At 40.1% G+C, this 17,713-nt stretch overlaps 1 protein-coding gene across 2 annotated transcripts in view; it reads right to left on the reverse strand.

Moving 5' to 3' along the window:
- Positions 1-11,002: 11,002 nt before the first annotated feature.
- LOC121387955 (protein qua-1-like) overlaps positions 11,003-17,713 on the reverse strand; it is a 64,557-nt gene continuing 57,846 nt past the window's right edge. Inside the window, exons 2-4 of one of the 2 annotated variants that reach the window (XM_041519139.1) lie at positions 15,968-16,841; positions 15,905-15,931; positions 11,003-11,230 (exon numbers count right to left, since the gene is read on the reverse strand). In XM_041519139.1, coding sequence (XP_041375073.1) covers positions 11,091-11,230; positions 15,905-15,931; positions 15,968-16,841 — 1,041 coding nt within the window. In that variant the 3' untranslated portion in view covers positions 11,003-11,090. Of the gene's footprint in view, positions 11,231-15,904; positions 16,842-17,713 lie in introns of both variants that reach the window. The other variant, XM_041519138.1, reaches the window with a different exon arrangement.

The following is a 17,713-nucleotide window of genomic DNA, read 5'->3' on the forward strand; positions in this document are numbered from 1 at the left end:
AGTTTGGTAATATAAAGCTTAGCCAGTCATCCTAGCGGACCTAGGTACACTGTAGGTTATTGTCTTTATTGTGATCGGTACCAGTATTAATTCTGTGTTACAAGGTTACTGAATGAGTAGTTAGGGTTAATTAAAAATTAACCCGTTAGGAATAGAGCTGTAATTCCTTTATTAATTAAGTTCCCCTGGAAGTGTTTCTAAATTATCACACGTTACTGAACGAGTAGTAAGGGTTAATTAAAAATTAACCAGTTAGGAATGGCGTTGTAATTCATTTATTAATTAACTTCTCCTGGAAGCGTTTCTCAATTATCACACGTGTGGGTGTGGTGTAACGGTGAAGTGATTCGCATATTGTGTAAGTAGACACCTAGAGATTAACTAATTAAGTGATCAGTTCTGGGTTGTTATTATTGCTGTTATTAATTAACTACTACGGCTGTACATTTGTCAGCGTAGGTTAATACAGATTCCAAAGTGTATTGTGTTTTGTTGTGTTTCTAGTGAGCTAAACGGGCTATAAATAATATACCTTATATAAGATCGTATCTCTGATCTTACCTAGAGACGAGCCATACTAGGGTTTAACCGCCTGTTACAGAGAGATCTAATAGATATACAGTTAGGAGAGATATTTTGATAATCGTGTTTTATTCATTTACGGGAATTATAGAATCCCCGTGACAGGAGTAGAAAATTGGGGCGCTCGTCCCGGATCTGAAACGGGACACGCATATTTTAAAAAAAATATTGTTTGTAAATGGGGGCTTTATAAATTATTTTTACAAATTTACCAGAAGTAGCACGTTGTTCACTAGAAAATTTATTAATAATAAGTGCGTCATATCTAAACATGGATAAGAATTTGCTGGATAGGCCTACGCTCAGTGTAGTGGAGATTAAGCGAGCACGTAAGGCCGAGTTAGTTGAAATCGCGGGTGAGCGAGAAATTGATTTAACATCAGCTAAAACCTTAGGTGATATAAAGACAATTATTATCCAGGAAGTTTTTGGTGATAGGCCTGTTATGGAAGACAGTGAGATTGTTCCAGAGATAGAGATAAATGAGTTAAGTGTGGAACAACAATTAGCTTTTAAAAAGCTTGAATACGAAAGAGAAGAACGTGCATTAGATAGAGAGAGAGAGAGAGAGAGAGAGAGAGAGAGAGAGAGAGAGAGAGAGAGAGAGAGAGAGAGAGAGAGAGAGAGAGAGAGAGAGAGAGAGAGAAGATAGGGATAGAGAGAGAGAAAGAGAAAGAGAAGAGAGAGATAGAGAAGATAGACATAGAGATAGAGAGAAAGACGATAGAGATAGAGAAGATAGAGATAGGGATAGAGAAAGGGAGAGAGAGAGAAGAGAGGGATAGAGAAAGGGAGAGAGAGAGAGAGGGAGAGAGAGAGAGAGAGAGAGAGAAAGAGAAGATAGGGATAGAGAGAAAGAAGAAAGGAATAGAGAATTCCAGTTAGAAAAATTAAAAGTGGAACATGAGTTAAAGTTGAATACTGAAGAAGTTAGACGTGAGGCAGGAAATGGTTTTAACATGTCGGAGGCTTATAGATCAGTGCCTGTATTTGACGATCAGGAGGTAGACATGTTCTTCCAACTTTTTGAACGGGCCGCTAAGCAGCTAAATTGGCCGGAGTCTAAGTGGACATTGTTAGCCGTGTCTAAGTTTAAGGGGAAGGCTAGTATAGCTTATAATTCAATGAGTGATGAGCGAGCAAGTCAGTACGACTTAGTTACGGCTGCAGTGTTGAGGGCTTATGAATTAGGACCTGAGGATTATCGTTTACGGTATAGCGAGTTGAGAAAAACGCAGGGTCAGTCTTATAGTGAGTTTGTGGCTAAGAAGGCAGGGATGTTTGATAAATGGGTTGTTTCTCATCAGGTAGAGTCATATACCGAGTTACGGGAGTTGTTGATCTTACAGGACATTAAAAATGGATTACCAGTTAGCTTACGTATTCATTTAGAGGATCGTGATGTCAAAAAGATAGAGGAGGCAGGCATAGTGGCAGATGATTACGTGTTAATACACAAAGCTCAGGCAGTACCGGGTAGCCCTTTACAACAGGGTGATAAGAAGAAATTTCAGCCAGGTTTTTCCCGGGAAAGTAACTATCGGGGAGAGTCATCTAGTTGGTCAGCTAGTCAGGCAAGGAATGCACCTGGTGGGCAAAGTAAGGATAGGCCTGCATTATCAGCCAATGCACGAACTTTTCGTCCACATTGCAGTTACTGTAAAAAGGATAACCATCTTATCGGAGACTGTTTTAAAAGGAAACGCGATAATGCGCAAGTGGTCGGTTTAGTGAGGTCAGCTCCGTTAGCGAGTGAGTTAATGGTTAGTCCCATGGCAGAGAAAGTAAACCCGTATGTGTCCACTGGTATGGTTTGTGATGTGAAACAAGAATTGAGTCCTAAGGCCATATCAATCTATAGATATACCGGGTGTAGTCAGAGTTTGATCACGCAAGAGTGTTTAGCTGGTATTGAAAATTCAGACATAGGACGTAGTTTGACTTTAACCTCGGTTACTGGAGAAAATATGGTTGTCAAGTTACATAAGGTTTTCTTGTGTTCGAAGTTTGTGACGGGACCAGTCATTATGGGTGTTGTGAAGGACTTGCCTGTTCAAAACATAGGAGTTTTGTTGGGTAATGATTTGACTAGTCAGTGTTGTCAGCCGACATGTGACCAATTGTTAATGAAAGACAGCCCTTTACCCATAAAAGAGTGTGAGGTTGATGAGATTAAATATCCTGCGTGTGTAAAGACTAGGGCTATGGCCAGTAGGTTAGCACGGGACCTAGAGGATATTTGTGATTTGTCTGATACGTGTGTGAGCCATGAAATTGGAGTGGATGAGGTTATCAGTAAAAGGGTAGATAAGTCAACTGAGGAATTAAATGTGGTGGAACCGGTTGATCTCCCGCAGAGAGGAAATGAACCAGTTGTATTTGATAGAGGGGATTTACCTTGTAATAGACAAGAGTTAGTACTAGAGCAGGGGGCTGATCCAAATTTGTTGGCAGCTCGCACTACCTTGTTAACTGTGGACAAGGGAGTATTAATGAATAAGAGAGTTAGAGATAGGAAGGCTAGGAAGCAACTGAGCCATGCTCAGAGCAAAATAAAATCAGTGTTCAGAGCAAAATAAAATCAGTGTTTGATAGGAAGGCTAAGAGTCGGGAATTTAAACCAGGGGATAAGGTGCTGCTGTACCTTCCCATTAAACGGGGTTCTGTGCAGAACAGGTATTTCGGGCCCTATGTTGTGCACAAACGGGTTAATGAGACAGGGTATGTGATAAACACTCCTGATAGGGTTAGGAAAAGTAGGTATTGTCACATCAATTTGCTAAAAGGTTATTTTGACAGACTGCCGATAGTTCCAGAGAGACCGGTCCAAATTGAGAGACACTCAATTTCCTGTGATGACGTCAAGACTGCAGAGGTCAAGTTGGCCAACGGCCAGATTCTAGCAGACTTGAGCCCCCAGCGAGCAAAGTTGACTACGTTGAAACAAGACAATGTTTCCATTTGTCAGAACCTTCCAACGATTACCAATACCTTAAGCCAAGATGTGCGCTTGGAACCCAACGCTACACCGCGTCGACAGAATGCCTATCGGATAAATCCTGTAAAACGTGCGGCACTAAAAAAAGAGATAGATTACATGTTGGAACACGACATTCTGGAACCATAAAACAGTGAGTGGGCATCACCTGTTATTCTGATTCAAAAGGGAGATAACAGTTTCCGGGTGTGCGCTGACCTACGTCGCGTGAATCAACTCATCAAGGCAGATGCCTACCCTCTACCCCGCCTTGACGATTGCATCGACCGAGTTGGACACGCGCAATACATCACCAAATTGGACCTACTGAAGGGTTTTTATGCCATTCCGTTAACGGAGGAAGCTAAGGACATTCTGGCGATCATCACACCTGACGGCCTCTTCCAATTCCGAGTAATGCCGTTTGGGTTGAAGACTGCCCCTGCTGCCTTTCAAAGGATGATGAACCAGGTGTTATCTGATTTAGAAAACGTCAGTGTGTATCTGGACGATGTGGTGTTAGCCACCGACACTTGGGATGAACATTTAATCGGGTTACAACTAATATTCAGTCGCCTACAGAAAGCTAACTTGACTGTGAACCTGGGCAAATGCGAATTCGTGAGAGCTTCAGTGACCTACTTAGGTCATACTGTCGGACATGGTTGCGTCGCCCCACTGCAGGCCAAGACACTAAGCATCAGCCAGTACCCTGCACCGACCAACCGTCGTGAAGTTCGCCGGTTCCTTGGCATGGCCGGCTATTATCGTCGTTTCTGCGCTAGATTTGCGGCGGTAGCGGCCCCCATCACCTCGCTGCTAAAGAAGGAAACGAAGTTCCAGTGGTCAGATGAATGCGAGAAGTCATTTAACCGTCTCAAGCAGATGCTCTCCTCGTCTCCCGTGATGGCAGCACCAGACTACCGAATGCCGTTCACGCTAGCTGTGGATGCAAGTGACGTGGGAGCTGGAGCTGTGCTGTTCCAGGAAGACGAAAATGGACTGGACCATCCTGTAAGTTTCTTCTCGAAAAAGTTTGACAAACACCAGGTGAACTATTCCACTATAGAGAAGGAAGCTTTGGCCATGGTACAAGCTCTGAAGCATTTTCAGATCTACGTGAAATCGGCAGTGCACCAAGTGGTGGTCTTTACTGATCATAATCCTCTTACTTTCATTCACAGAATGAAAGCCACCAACCAGAGAGTTTTGAGGTGGAGTCTTCTTCTGCAAGAATACCCAATTACCATTGAACATATCAAGGGCACATCCAATGTAATCGCTGATGCCCTGTCCCGAAGTTGAACGTTATGATAATGTGTTGACATTCTTGATTTCTGTTTTGTTTATATATATTTTATTTGTATACCAGGGACTCAGAGACTCAGTGTGATTACTGGTAGTCACCTTATTATTACATGTGTTATAAATGCCCGTATGCGTCGGTTAACGCACCGTTTTGTTTTAATGTAGTATATTTCCCTATTCCTAGAGTAGAGGAAATATCCTTTTTGAGGTGGGTGTGTGTGACGGTACATGCTCTTAAGTTTGTTTCGCCTGTGACGATTTTAATTGTGTTAAAGGGCCGTGTGCAGTTTCATTGCACTTAAGCCCAGATGGGCAACTTGTTACGTAATACTTCGCGCGATCGGACATTCCAATATGCACTTAGTCCAGCTGTGGAGGCCATGTGGCGAGTAGTTACGTAATACCTCTGCGAGTGCGGGTTTTACAACCGTGATTTGGCGACGATGGCGTCAGTAAGTCTGACGATCAGAGAGAAATAATACCGACTCTAGTAGAGTTGGAATATGAGATGATACGTGAGGTACCGCCTTGTACCCCCAGGCAAAATCCTGATTTATAATAAATAGCTAGTGTTTTAGAGATATCGAGGAGAAACGAAAAGGAAGCTTCCTGGGAACGTTAGTCCGTTTGGACTTTGGTAAATATCATTTCTGCTCTGTGTATAACCTTGATGTGATTGATGTGACTTTAAATATTTTAATACTGTATTATACCAATATTCTTTAGACAGTGTCTTCGGTCATCTGACGAAGTAAATCGTAGACTTTTTGTTCTAACATTATATGAGTATTTGGTAATATAAAGCTTAGCCAGTCATCCTAGCGGACCTAGGTACACTGTAGGTTATTGTCTTTATTGTGATCGGTACCAGTATTAATTCTGTGTTACAAGGTTACTGAATGAGTAGTTAGGGTTAATTAAAAATTAACCCGTTAGGAATAGAGCTGTAATTCCTTTATTAATTAAGTTCCCCTGGAAGCGTTTCTAAATTATCACACGTTACTGAACGAGTAGTAAGGGTTAATTAAAAATTAACCAGTTAGGAATGGTGTTGTAATTCCTTTATTAATTAACTTCTCCTGGAAGCGTTTCTCAATTATCACACGTGTGGGTGTGGTGTAACGGTGAAGTGATTCGCATATTGTGTAACTAGACACCTAGAGATTAACTAATTAAGTGATCAGTTCTGGGTTGTTATTATTGCTGTTATTAATTAACTACTACGGCTGTACATTTGTCAGCGTAGGTTAATACAGATTCCAAAGTGTATTGTGTTTTGTTGTGTTTCTAGTGAGCTAAACGGGCTATAAATAATATACTTTATATAAGATCGTATCTCTGATCTTACCTAGAGACGAGCCATACTAGGGTTTAACCGCCTGTTACAGAGAGATCTAATAGATATACAGTTAGGAGAGATATTTTGATAATCGTGTTTTATTCAGTTACGGGAATTATAGAATCCCCGTGACATACAGTTATCTTGATTAAGAAATGTGAGATACTTTTGAGATACGTTTTATACCACTCGTTGTAACTCGCTTTCGCCTGTTAGATACGTTTTTAAACATACTTTTGCAGAATAAATAATATCAAACGGTAACTCATTTGGTCCGCGGACAAATAGTATAGGAGAAATATTAGGTTATATAAAAATACTATTATTGCGGAAGAAACAACTTATTTAATTACACGTGCGGTGTGTTCAGGAGGCCCAACGCTCGCGAACCATCGTCTTCTGTCACGTCACATTCACCGAACGTTAGACACCAAAAAACCAGTCTAGGGGAGCGACCGCGATCACTCGCTCTCCTGAACATGCCTCTGGATTGGAAGCCATGTGTATAAGGTATGAAAACCAAACCGTTTACAGACATCCACATGCTATTTCTGTCAATTGTGGGTTGTGATAGATGAGTATGTACAAACAGTGATAGATAAATTATTTAAATAGTCCGGAGCTATGTGTTATACACGAAAAAATTAAAAGGCCTCGCAAGGAGAGAATTACCACAGGAGTACTACAAGGCTTATTCCTCGGACCATTCTGATTTTTAATTTACATAAATAATATATGTAAATTATATTAAATCTAATGTCAAGCACTTTAATGGTGATACCTTTTTATATCAAGAAGCTGAAGACCACATACATCAGAAAGAGAAAACCGTTATTCAAGTTGAAGACCATATCTCTGCACAATGCAGGGGTAATCATTGATTACTGACATAAATTAACACCAAGCCGTAATTTGTGCTCATAAACCACGAACGAATCAGGACCACCTGTGTACCATTTCATTCATTTCAACTTATTTTCGTGCTTATATCCAAATAAGATTCAAGCACGCTGTCCTGAGCACACACCTCAGCTATCTGGACTGCCTGTCCAGGGTTCGTGCATATAACACTTTTTGAGTCTTGAGTCAATCTCTAATGACGTCACACGCATTCGGTTTGTATGACGTTGTCATGACATTAGTGTATCAGAATCTATTAGAGTCTCGGGGCGGGACGTAGCCCAGTGGTACAGCGTTCGCTCGATGCGCGGTCTATGTGGGATCGATCCCCGTCTGTGGGCCCATTGCGCTATTTCTGGTTCCAGCCAGTGCACCACGACTGGTATATTAAAGGCCGTGGTATGTACTACCCTGTCTGCGGGATGGTGCATATAAAAGATCCCTTGCTGCTAATCGGAAAGAATAGCCCATGAAGTGGTGACAGCGGGGTTTCTGTCTCAATATCTGTGTGGTCCTTAACCATATGTCTGACGCCATATAACCGTAAATAAAATGTTTTGAGTGCGTCGTTAAATAAAACATGTCTTTCTTTCTATTCGAGTCTCGAGTCTAGACGCTATAAACGTTTTATAAGCACCAGGCCCGGACAGTGGATTAGTTGTTAGTTGGTTAGTGGTTAGTAATGGCAAAGAGGGTATAGTGGCCTTACACCTACCCATTGAGCCCTTAAGAAATGGCTCTGGGTTGGAGCCGGTACCGGGCTGCGAACCTTGTACCTACCAGCCTGTAGTCCGATGGGTTAACCACTGCACCACCGAGGCCGGTACCTGTGTATCATTCATGCTACAGACACCGATAACTTTAAAATACACCAACATATTCCTATATACATGTATATTTGTATCAAAATGCCTCTTGACACAAAACAAAATAAAAAGAAACCACTTGGTTCTGGACCAACCTAAACCACAAAGAACAAATACTCAGCGCCGCCATCCCATCCAACCCTCATGAATCGGTCGACACGATATTATATAAGATTTCATGTATACAATGAACAGTGTGAATGTCTTGAAATAGCGAATATAGAAAATGGAATACTAAATTAATGTCTGACGGCGAATGTCAAAAGCCCATACGATGTTACAAAATGGATCATCAACGCAAAATCCAGCATAAAACAACTTATGATGTAATTTGTGTTCTGTGATGTAATCCAGAGGGACATAACTTTAACACTATGTTAAGATTTGGTCATAGGCGTAACACTATGAGTACGAGACGGTCTGAAGAAAACATTTTACAAAAAAGATCCACATCAAATGGTTATTTCTGGTTTCCATGATTATAAAACTGTCACAACTGACAAATGGTGATACTATACTTAATAGCACATATGGAATTCTCATAAATAAGTAATCTGTTAAATGTGACATGCATGTTTACAAACATAAGGAAAGTATGAAATTTAATAAAAATAAACATTATGAATCATTTAAAGAAAACCCCAGAGAATACATTATATAATAAGCAAGGTAAAGGTCTTTTGGAATTACGTATCTCAGTAAATGACAAACGTTCTTATTGCGAAACAAAAATAGAAATAGTTTAAAAATGACTGTAGTGTTAGGAATATGTTGGAATTTATCATCGATCATCTGAGGTGTGTACCCAGGACAGCGTGCTTGAATCTTAATTGGATATAAGCACGAAAATATGTTGAAACGAAATATTAGTCATGCAAGGCGGAATGTAGCCCAGAGGTAAAACGCTCGCCTGATACGCAGTCGGTTTAGGATCAATCGTCATCGGTGGACCCACTGGGCTATTTCTCATTCTAGCCAGTACGCCACGACTGGTATATTATCAAAGGTCGTGGTATGTGCTATCCTGTCTGTAGGATGGTGCATATAAAAGATCCCATGCTACTAATGGAAAAATGTCACGGGGTTTCTCTCTAAGACTATGTAGGCTAATCCAATTGCAGATGAATAATAAATCAATGTTGCTCTAGTGGTTTCGTTAAACAAAACAAACGTTTTTTATTAGTTATATGCCGTACTCGCATCAGTCACATATTCTTAACTCTGACTGTGCGTCACATTTTGGTGGAGTGCAATACTCTGACGTAAACTAGAAAAGATATATTTGGTAGAAGAAAAATGTGATGGAATCATTCCGATTCCATCCTGAACTTTTGTTGAAAGTCTTAAAAATTACCGAATTTTATTCCAAATTTTAAATTTACTTACCAGTAATATTAATAATATTGTTGCACAGCTGTTTACCCTGTGTTTTAATTTAACTCTTGGTTTTGTATTAATTTTGATCTTCACTTCATTTACGCATTTACCTCAGGTTGACATCCAATAGTCGATGTATTTGTCGTTAAACAATCATTCATTCGTTCATTCATCCATTCGTTCGTTCGTTGGTTCGTTCGTTCGTTCATTCATTCAATCAGATACCTAATACGTTTGACGAACTGTCATTCAACTGCACGCTTTCAGAGTTTTTAATGCCATTATAGATATCAATGTAATACATAAAATGCATACATACATGAATGTTTAACGACACCCCAGCTCATAGAACACATCAACTATTGGGTGGTAAAATGCATGCATGGGTGCATTCGTTTGTATGCGTGCGTGCGTGTGTATGTGTATGTGCGTGTGCGTGTGCGTGTGCATGTGCATGTGCATGTGCATGTGTATGTGCATGCATACATGTATGGATATCTAAATATTGTATTTATGTCGGGTTTGATTAGCACATACAAAGATATAAATGCACGGACACAGGGGATAAAAATCCAATATGGCGGTAACAAGACCTACCTTTTGTAAACACGTACTAGTACCGGGTAGTTTAACAGGTCCCTAAAATATAGGTATAGTTTCTAAACGCACTAATAGTTTAGTAGGTCCCTAAAATATAGGGATAGTTTAGTAGGTCCCTAAAATATAGGAATAGTCTTCGGGACAACGGTTCTATCTCGCATAGATTTCGACCCCACTATGGCATAGAAAACGTTTCCTCAAAAAGTGAACAATTGTTCAGCTTAGCCGCTGGCTAGTGCATACAAATTAATGACACATGTTTCTATTATGAACATACTGATCAACGTCTAACTGCCAAACTATAAGCTGACCCCAGTCATCTGTCAGGTCAAACGGTTATGTGTTCCTTTGTGTTTTGTTTCAGTAACCGACAGGTGTGTGTAACGGCTAATAACTGTAGCTACTATGTTGGGTGTAAAAGTTGAAGTTTGTTTTGTTTAACACCACTAGAGCATATTGATCTATTAATCATCGGCTATTGGATGTCAAACATTTGGCCCCTGCGCGTGCTGTAAACTCACCGTGGTGCAAGGGTGTAACATTCTCTTTGAGAATGGCCAATGCAGCACAAATACATTTTGAGTAAAAGTCAGTATCTATCTGTGATATTTGTGTTTTTGCACGGTTCTTTACACTGTATTTTTTGTTTAAATCTTGAATTCTTATATTGATGTTGATCATCACTTTATTTGTTTGCATTACCATAGTTTGACACCCAATAGCCGATGTATATTTCGTGCTGTGGTGTCTTTAAACATTCATTCATTCATTCATTCATTCATTCAAACATTTGGTGATTCTGACATATAGTCTTAGAAAGGAAACCACCCTATATATTTCCATTAATAGCAATGGATATTTGATATGCACTATCCCACAGACAGGATAGCACAAATCTCAGCCTTTGATACACCATTCGTGGTGTACTGGCTGAAACGAGAAATAGCCCAAAGTATGTGTGGAGAGGCATTAATATAGGCCAATGGCCTGTTTGCCAATCCATTTCTTTTGTGAAATAAATATTGTTTAAACCGCACAACATAACACGGTATATGGAATATATACGTATTTACAGTTTATTGTTTCAAAGTGTTTCTCATCTCGTCTAGATATCGGTTAATGTCTGTTATGGCTCAATCTATCAGTTATTGGTGTATCTGATGCACCTCCGAGGACACAGCCCGAAACATCCCTCGTCAGGTTCCCAGCAGTCGTCATCAAGGTAGCATTCATCGCGATCATCGCAATCAGTGTCGACACCACACACGCCTGTACATTTACCTAAATAAAACGATAAATAAATAAATCAATTGCATATAGTTTTCGTGATGATGAACAAACACATAAAGTACTTGTTTTAGGACACTGGTATTAAAGAATGAAATATATAATACTGACATGGAAGAAAACAATAAATGGTGAAAGGGCGCAGTCATTTCCGTACTTGGATCTTTGCATACATTGATCTTTGTCCAACGGACTCTAGCTTTGAAGAGTTATATCACTTTTGATTTGTCACCAAGGATGCAGATATTTGATAAACCAGGGAACCATATTATACATATATTATTCATAACATAACCCCCCCCCAAAAAAAACAACAACAAAAAACCCAAAACAAAACCACCCCAAAAAATCCCCCCCCCCCCAAAAAAAAAAAAAAAAAAAACAACAACAAAAAACCCCCACCTCAACAAACTCTTTCCCCAGAACAAGTTTATTCTTTTCGAACTTTTCAATTTAATTTTTTATATAGAATATCTGTCATATCTGAAGTCAATGCCGATCTTATGCAAAGAACCTTTTTGTGTGAACATTCGTGGAATCATTGACTTTCGTGTTTATATCCAGTTAATGTTCAGACATGCTATCGTTGGCACACACCTCAGTTTATCCTGGCTTTTGGACACGGAACAACATTGGTTCTGCTCAGATCTACTAATAGACATATCCAAGACGAAGTTGGAAGTAAGATCTGGCTGCGTTTAGCTAGAGATGGGGAACGTCCGCTAGTCTGGTTCACGCGCTTCAAGATAAACCGAATGACCATATCTGGAACCAATCAAACAGGTCGCCAACGTTAGCGTTGTTCGCTGCTTTAAGGTCAGGTCAGGTCAGGTCAGGTCAGGTCATAGGGTTCAACGTGCAAATTCAGAGCAAGCCGTTGTAGCGCACGCCTGTCATGGGCGCAGGTGTCGACTTACGCCGGCTTCTTCGTCCAGGAAAGGAAAGGGGCTGGGAGGCGGGGGGGGGGGGGGGGGGGGGGGGGGGGGAGGGTGAAGGAAAGGGGCTAGGGGTCGGGGGAAGAAATATGTGTTTGTGGTGTATTGGATTTTGAAAATGTCCCGTAGGATTAAGTCCAAAAATTAAAACAAATTGCGCAATTTCGTGAGGTAATTTTGGCGCATGATTTTGAACGGTTCATCGAAAGTAAATTTAAGGATCTATTTCAGTTATTTTGACTTAGTTGGTCAAATTATAGCTCTTGCTTTAAACTGAACGCAGGACAGGTTTTTATGGGGTTCAGCTCTACGTCGTTTCACTGATTCTGTTCGGCACATTTGTAGAGGTTGGTGAAGTATCGACATGTTACCTTATTAAATAGTAACATAATTACTTAGTAACTGAATGTCATATTTGTTAATGCTAGTTCCATTCCCATATGCACGTTTATTGTCCTATTCCTATTGTTTTTTTTAACGACACCACTAGATTCGTAGAACATATTGATTTCTTAATCATCATTGGATGTCAAACATTTGGTAATTGTAACATACAGTCTCAGAGAGGAAACCCGCTAGATTTGTTCATTAGTAACAATGGATCTTTTGTGTGCCATTTCCCATAGAGACGACAGCACATATCACGGCCTTCGATATACCAGTCGTGGTGCACTGGCTGGAACGAAAAATAGCCCAAAATAGCACACCGACGGGGATCGATCCCAGACCGACCTTCCATAAAGTGAACGTTTTACCACTGGGCTACGTACCTCCCCTCGATACAAATACAGGTAAAATAATGGCTTGTACCCGCTCACTAGAGATTGTGCCCCCACTTCAGATATCGTTCCCACGAGCCTGCGTACCAGTGGGGAATGAGTGCAATGGATGCGTATGAGAAAGCTTGCTGATCTCCGCCTCACTACATATCACTTCTGAGAATACCTCCATCTTTAAGTGACTAACCATAACTCCATCTTTAAGTGACTAACCATACCTCCATCTTCAAGTGACTAACCATGCCTCCATCTTTAAGTGACTAATCATACCTGCATCTTTAAGTGACTAACCGTACCTCCATCTTTAAGTGACTAACCCTAACTCCATATTTAAGTGATTAACCATACCTCCATCTTTAAGTGACTAACCGTACCTCCATCTTTAAGTGACTAACCATACCTCCATCTTTAAGTGACTAACCATAACTCCATCTTTAAGTGACTAACCATACCTCCATCTTTAAGTGACTAATCATACCTCCATCTTTAAGTGACTAACCATACCTCCATCTTTAAGTGACTAACCATACCTCCATCTTTAAGTGACTAACCGTACCTCCATCTTTAAGTGACAAACCACACCCCGTCTTTAAGTGACTAACCATAACTCCATCTTTAAGTGACTAATCATACCTCCATCTTTAAGTGACTAACCATACATCCATCTTTAAGTGACTAACCATACCTCCATCTTTAAGTGACTAACCATACCTCCATCTTTAAGTGACTAACAACACCTCCATCTTTAAGTGACTAACCATAACTCCATCTTTAAGTGACTAACCATACTATCTTTAAGTGACTAACCATACCTCCATCTTTAAGTGACTAACCATACCTCCATCTTTAAGTGACTAACCACACCTCCATCTTTAAGTGACTAACCATACCTCCATCTTTAAGTGACTAACCATAACTCCATCTTTAAGTGACTAACCATACCTCCATCTTTAAGTGACTAATCGTACCTCCATCTTTAAGTGACTAACCATACCTCCATCTTTAAGTGACTAATCATACCTCCATCTTTAAGTGACTAACCACACCTCCATCTTTAAGTGACTAACCATACCTCCATCTTTAAGTGACTAACCATACCTCCATCTTTAAGTGAGTAACCATACCTCCATCTTTAAGTGACTAATCGTACCTCCATCTTTAAGTGACTAACCACACCTCCATCTTTAAGTGACTAATCATACCTCCATCTTTAAGTGACTAACCGTACCTCCATCTTTAAGTGACTAACCATAACTCCATCTTTAAGTGACTAACATACCTCCATCTTTAAGTGACTAACCATACATCCATCTTTAAGTGACTAACCGTACCTCCATCTTTAAGTGCCTAACCATACCTCCATCTTTAAGTGACTAATCGTACCTCCATCTTTAAGTGACAAACCACACCTCCGTCTTTAAGTGACTAACCATACCTCCATCTTTAAGTGACTAATCATACCTCCATCTTTAAGTGACTAACCATACCTCCATCTTTAAGTGACTAACCATACCTCCATCTATAAGTGACTAACCATACCTCCATCTTTAAGTGACTAACCATACCTCCATCTTTAAGTGACTAACCATAACTCCATCTTTAAGTGACTAACCATAACTATCTTTAAGTGACTAACCATACCTCCATCTTTAAGTGACTAACCATACCTCCATCTTTAAGTGACTAACCACACCTCCATCTTTAAGTGACTAACCATACCTCCATCTTTAAGTGACTAACCATAACTCCATCTTTAAGTGACTAACCATACCTCCATCTTTAAGTGACTAACCATACCTCCATCTTTAAGTGACTAATCGTACCTCCATCTTTAAGTGACTAACCATAACTCCATCTTTAAGTGACTAATCATACCTCCATCTTTAAGTGACTAACCACACCTCCATCTTTAAGTGACTAACCATACCTCCATCTATAAGTGACTAACCATACCTCCATCTTTAAGTGACTAACCATACCTCCATCTTTAAGTGACTAATCGTACCTCCATCTTTAAGTGACTAACCACACCCCGTCTTTAAGTGACTAATCATACTTCCATCTTTAAGTCACTAACCGTACCTCCATCTTGAAGTGACTAACCATAACTCCATATTTAAGTGACTTATTAACCTCCATCTTTAAGTGACTAACCATACATCCATCTTTAAGTGACTAACCGTACCTCCATCTTTAAGTGCCTAACCATACCTCCATCATTAAGTGACTAATCATACCTCCATCTTTAAGTGATGAATCATACCTCCATCTTTAAGTGACTAACCGCACCTCCATCTTTAAGTGACTAACCATACCTCCATCTTTAAGTGACTAACCGCACGTCCATCTTTAAGTGACTAACCATACCTCCATTTTTAAGTGACTAACCATAACTCCATACACACGCTTTCCTGTTTATATAAATAGATGATCGGGTTCTACTAGCGAACGACAGATCACAAATGGTGTATTTGAAGTTGCATGGTACCAAAGGAGAGAGTTTCGTGTCAAATGTCGAGGTGCACCGTCAAATATTTACAGCTGTGTAAAAACAGCTGTGGGTATGATTGGTAGTAATATTTGACATTGATTATTTGTGCAAATACTATTACTCATTGACAATAAATAAATACACTTTTATTTGTTATACTGTTGTTATGCAGTATATACCAGAGGTAGAAACTAATACCCCCCTCCTCCCCACCCCCCCAAAAAAAATGGAATTGCATTTTTCTGCAAAAATTATGGTTGCTAATAAAAATATTAATTAAATCTCTTAAATCTTCTTGCAGATAGATTAGATTTGAGGTGCCACACTTTTTTTATTGCTGTCCTTTCTGGGTGTGTTGATACACTGCTTATATCAGGGTTTTTTTTTAGTAAACGTTAACATTATCGGCAATAGGAATTGATTTGGTCTATTAGAACCTATAATGAACATCGTGTTTTCTTACCGTTCCCGTTATCGTTGTCATTTCCATTTCCGTTATCAAGTCCATTTCCGTTCCCATTTCCATTTCCGTTATCAAGCCCATTTCCGTTCCCATTGCCATTTCCGTTTTCATGCCCGTTTCCGTTCCCATTTCCGTTTTCAAATCCATTTCCGTTGTCAAGCCCATTTCCGTTCCCATTCCCATTTCCGTTTACATGCCCGTTTCCGTTCCCATTTCCGTTTTCAAATCCGTTTCCGTTATCAAGTCCGTTTCCGTTTCCGTTCCCATTTCCATTTCCGTTATCAAGCCCATTTCCGTTCCCATTGCCATTTCCGTTTTCATGCCCGTTTCCGTTCCCATTTCCGTTTTCAAATCCATTTCCGTTATCAAGCCCATTTCCGTTCCCATTGCCATTTCCGTTTACATGCCCGTTTCCGTTCCCATTTCCGTTTTCAAATCCGTTTCCGTTATCAAGTCCGTTTCCGTTCCCATTGCCATTTCCGTTACCAATTCCGTTTCCGTTCCCATTGCCATTTCCGTTACCAAGTCCGTTTCCGTTCCCATTGCCATTTCCGTTGTCAAGTCCGTTCCCATTGCCATTTCCGTTTTCATGCCCGTTTCCGTTCCCATTTCCGTTTTCAAATCCGTTTCCGTTATGAAGTCCGTTTCCGTTCCCATTGCCATTTCCGTTATCAAGTCCGTTTCCGTTCCCATTGCCATTTCCGTTATCAAGTCCGTTACCATTGCCATTTCCATTTCCAAGTGTGTTTCCGTTCCCATTGCCATTTCCGTTATCAAGTCCGTTTCCGTTTCCGTTCCCATTTCCGTTATCAAGTCCGTTTCCGTTTCCGTTCCCATTGCCATTTCCATTTATAAGTTCGTTTCCGTTTCCGTTCCCATTACCATTTCCATTCATATGTTCAGGCGGCATTGCCAAAGACACGGTTATGAGAACGATCTGAATAAATAAATAAATAAACAACAACAATGGCAACAATGAGAGAGAGAGAGAGAGAGAGAGAGAGAGAGAGAGAGAGAGAGAGAGAGAGAGAGAGAGAGAGAGAGAGAGAGAGAGAGAGAGAGAGAGAGACGTATTTGCATTCGAACATCGTAACATAACTAACATGGCTGTATACTAAGCAATACTTAATCATTTGCATCCAACATAGCCGATGATTAATAAACTGATGTTTTACTTTTGATTGACGAAATCGCAAGACCGCGTAAATCTTATTAACGGAAACATAAACAAAATTAAAATCTTTCCATGGCACCCAAGCTGATGGAGACAGGTTATATCGTGTTTTGGGAATAAGAATCGATAAATGTTCGAAGATGTATACTTCAACAAGGGTCTGGGAAGACCTAAACTACACTAGATTGAGTTGAATCAGCAGATATTCGTAAAGTGCTCGAATATTCGTGCTTCAACAACGGTCCGGGGCAACATAAACAACACTATAAAATAGACTGAGTTGAATGTGCAGATATTTGTAAAGTGTTCGAAGATGCATGCTTCAACATGGGTCTGGGATGACCTAATCTACAGTAGATTGAGTTGAATGAGCAGATATTTGTAAAGTGTTCGAAGATACATGTTTCTATATGGGTCTGAGAAGACCTACACTACACTAGATTGAGTTGAATGAGCATATATTCGTAAAGTGTACGAAGATACATGCTTCATCAAGGGTCTGAGAAGACCTACACTACACTAGATTGAGTTGAATGAGCAGATATTCGTAAAGTGCACGAAGATACATGCTTCATCAAGGGTCTGGGCCAATCTATAGATAGCACTAAACCAAATAACTTCCAAATGACAAATGG

The sequence above is a fragment of the Gigantopelta aegis genome, chromosome 14, assembly GCF_016097555.1.
Source record: "Gigantopelta aegis isolate Gae_Host chromosome 14, Gae_host_genome, whole genome shotgun sequence".
Lineage (NCBI taxonomy): Eukaryota > Metazoa > Mollusca > Gastropoda > Neomphalida > Peltospiridae > Gigantopelta > Gigantopelta aegis.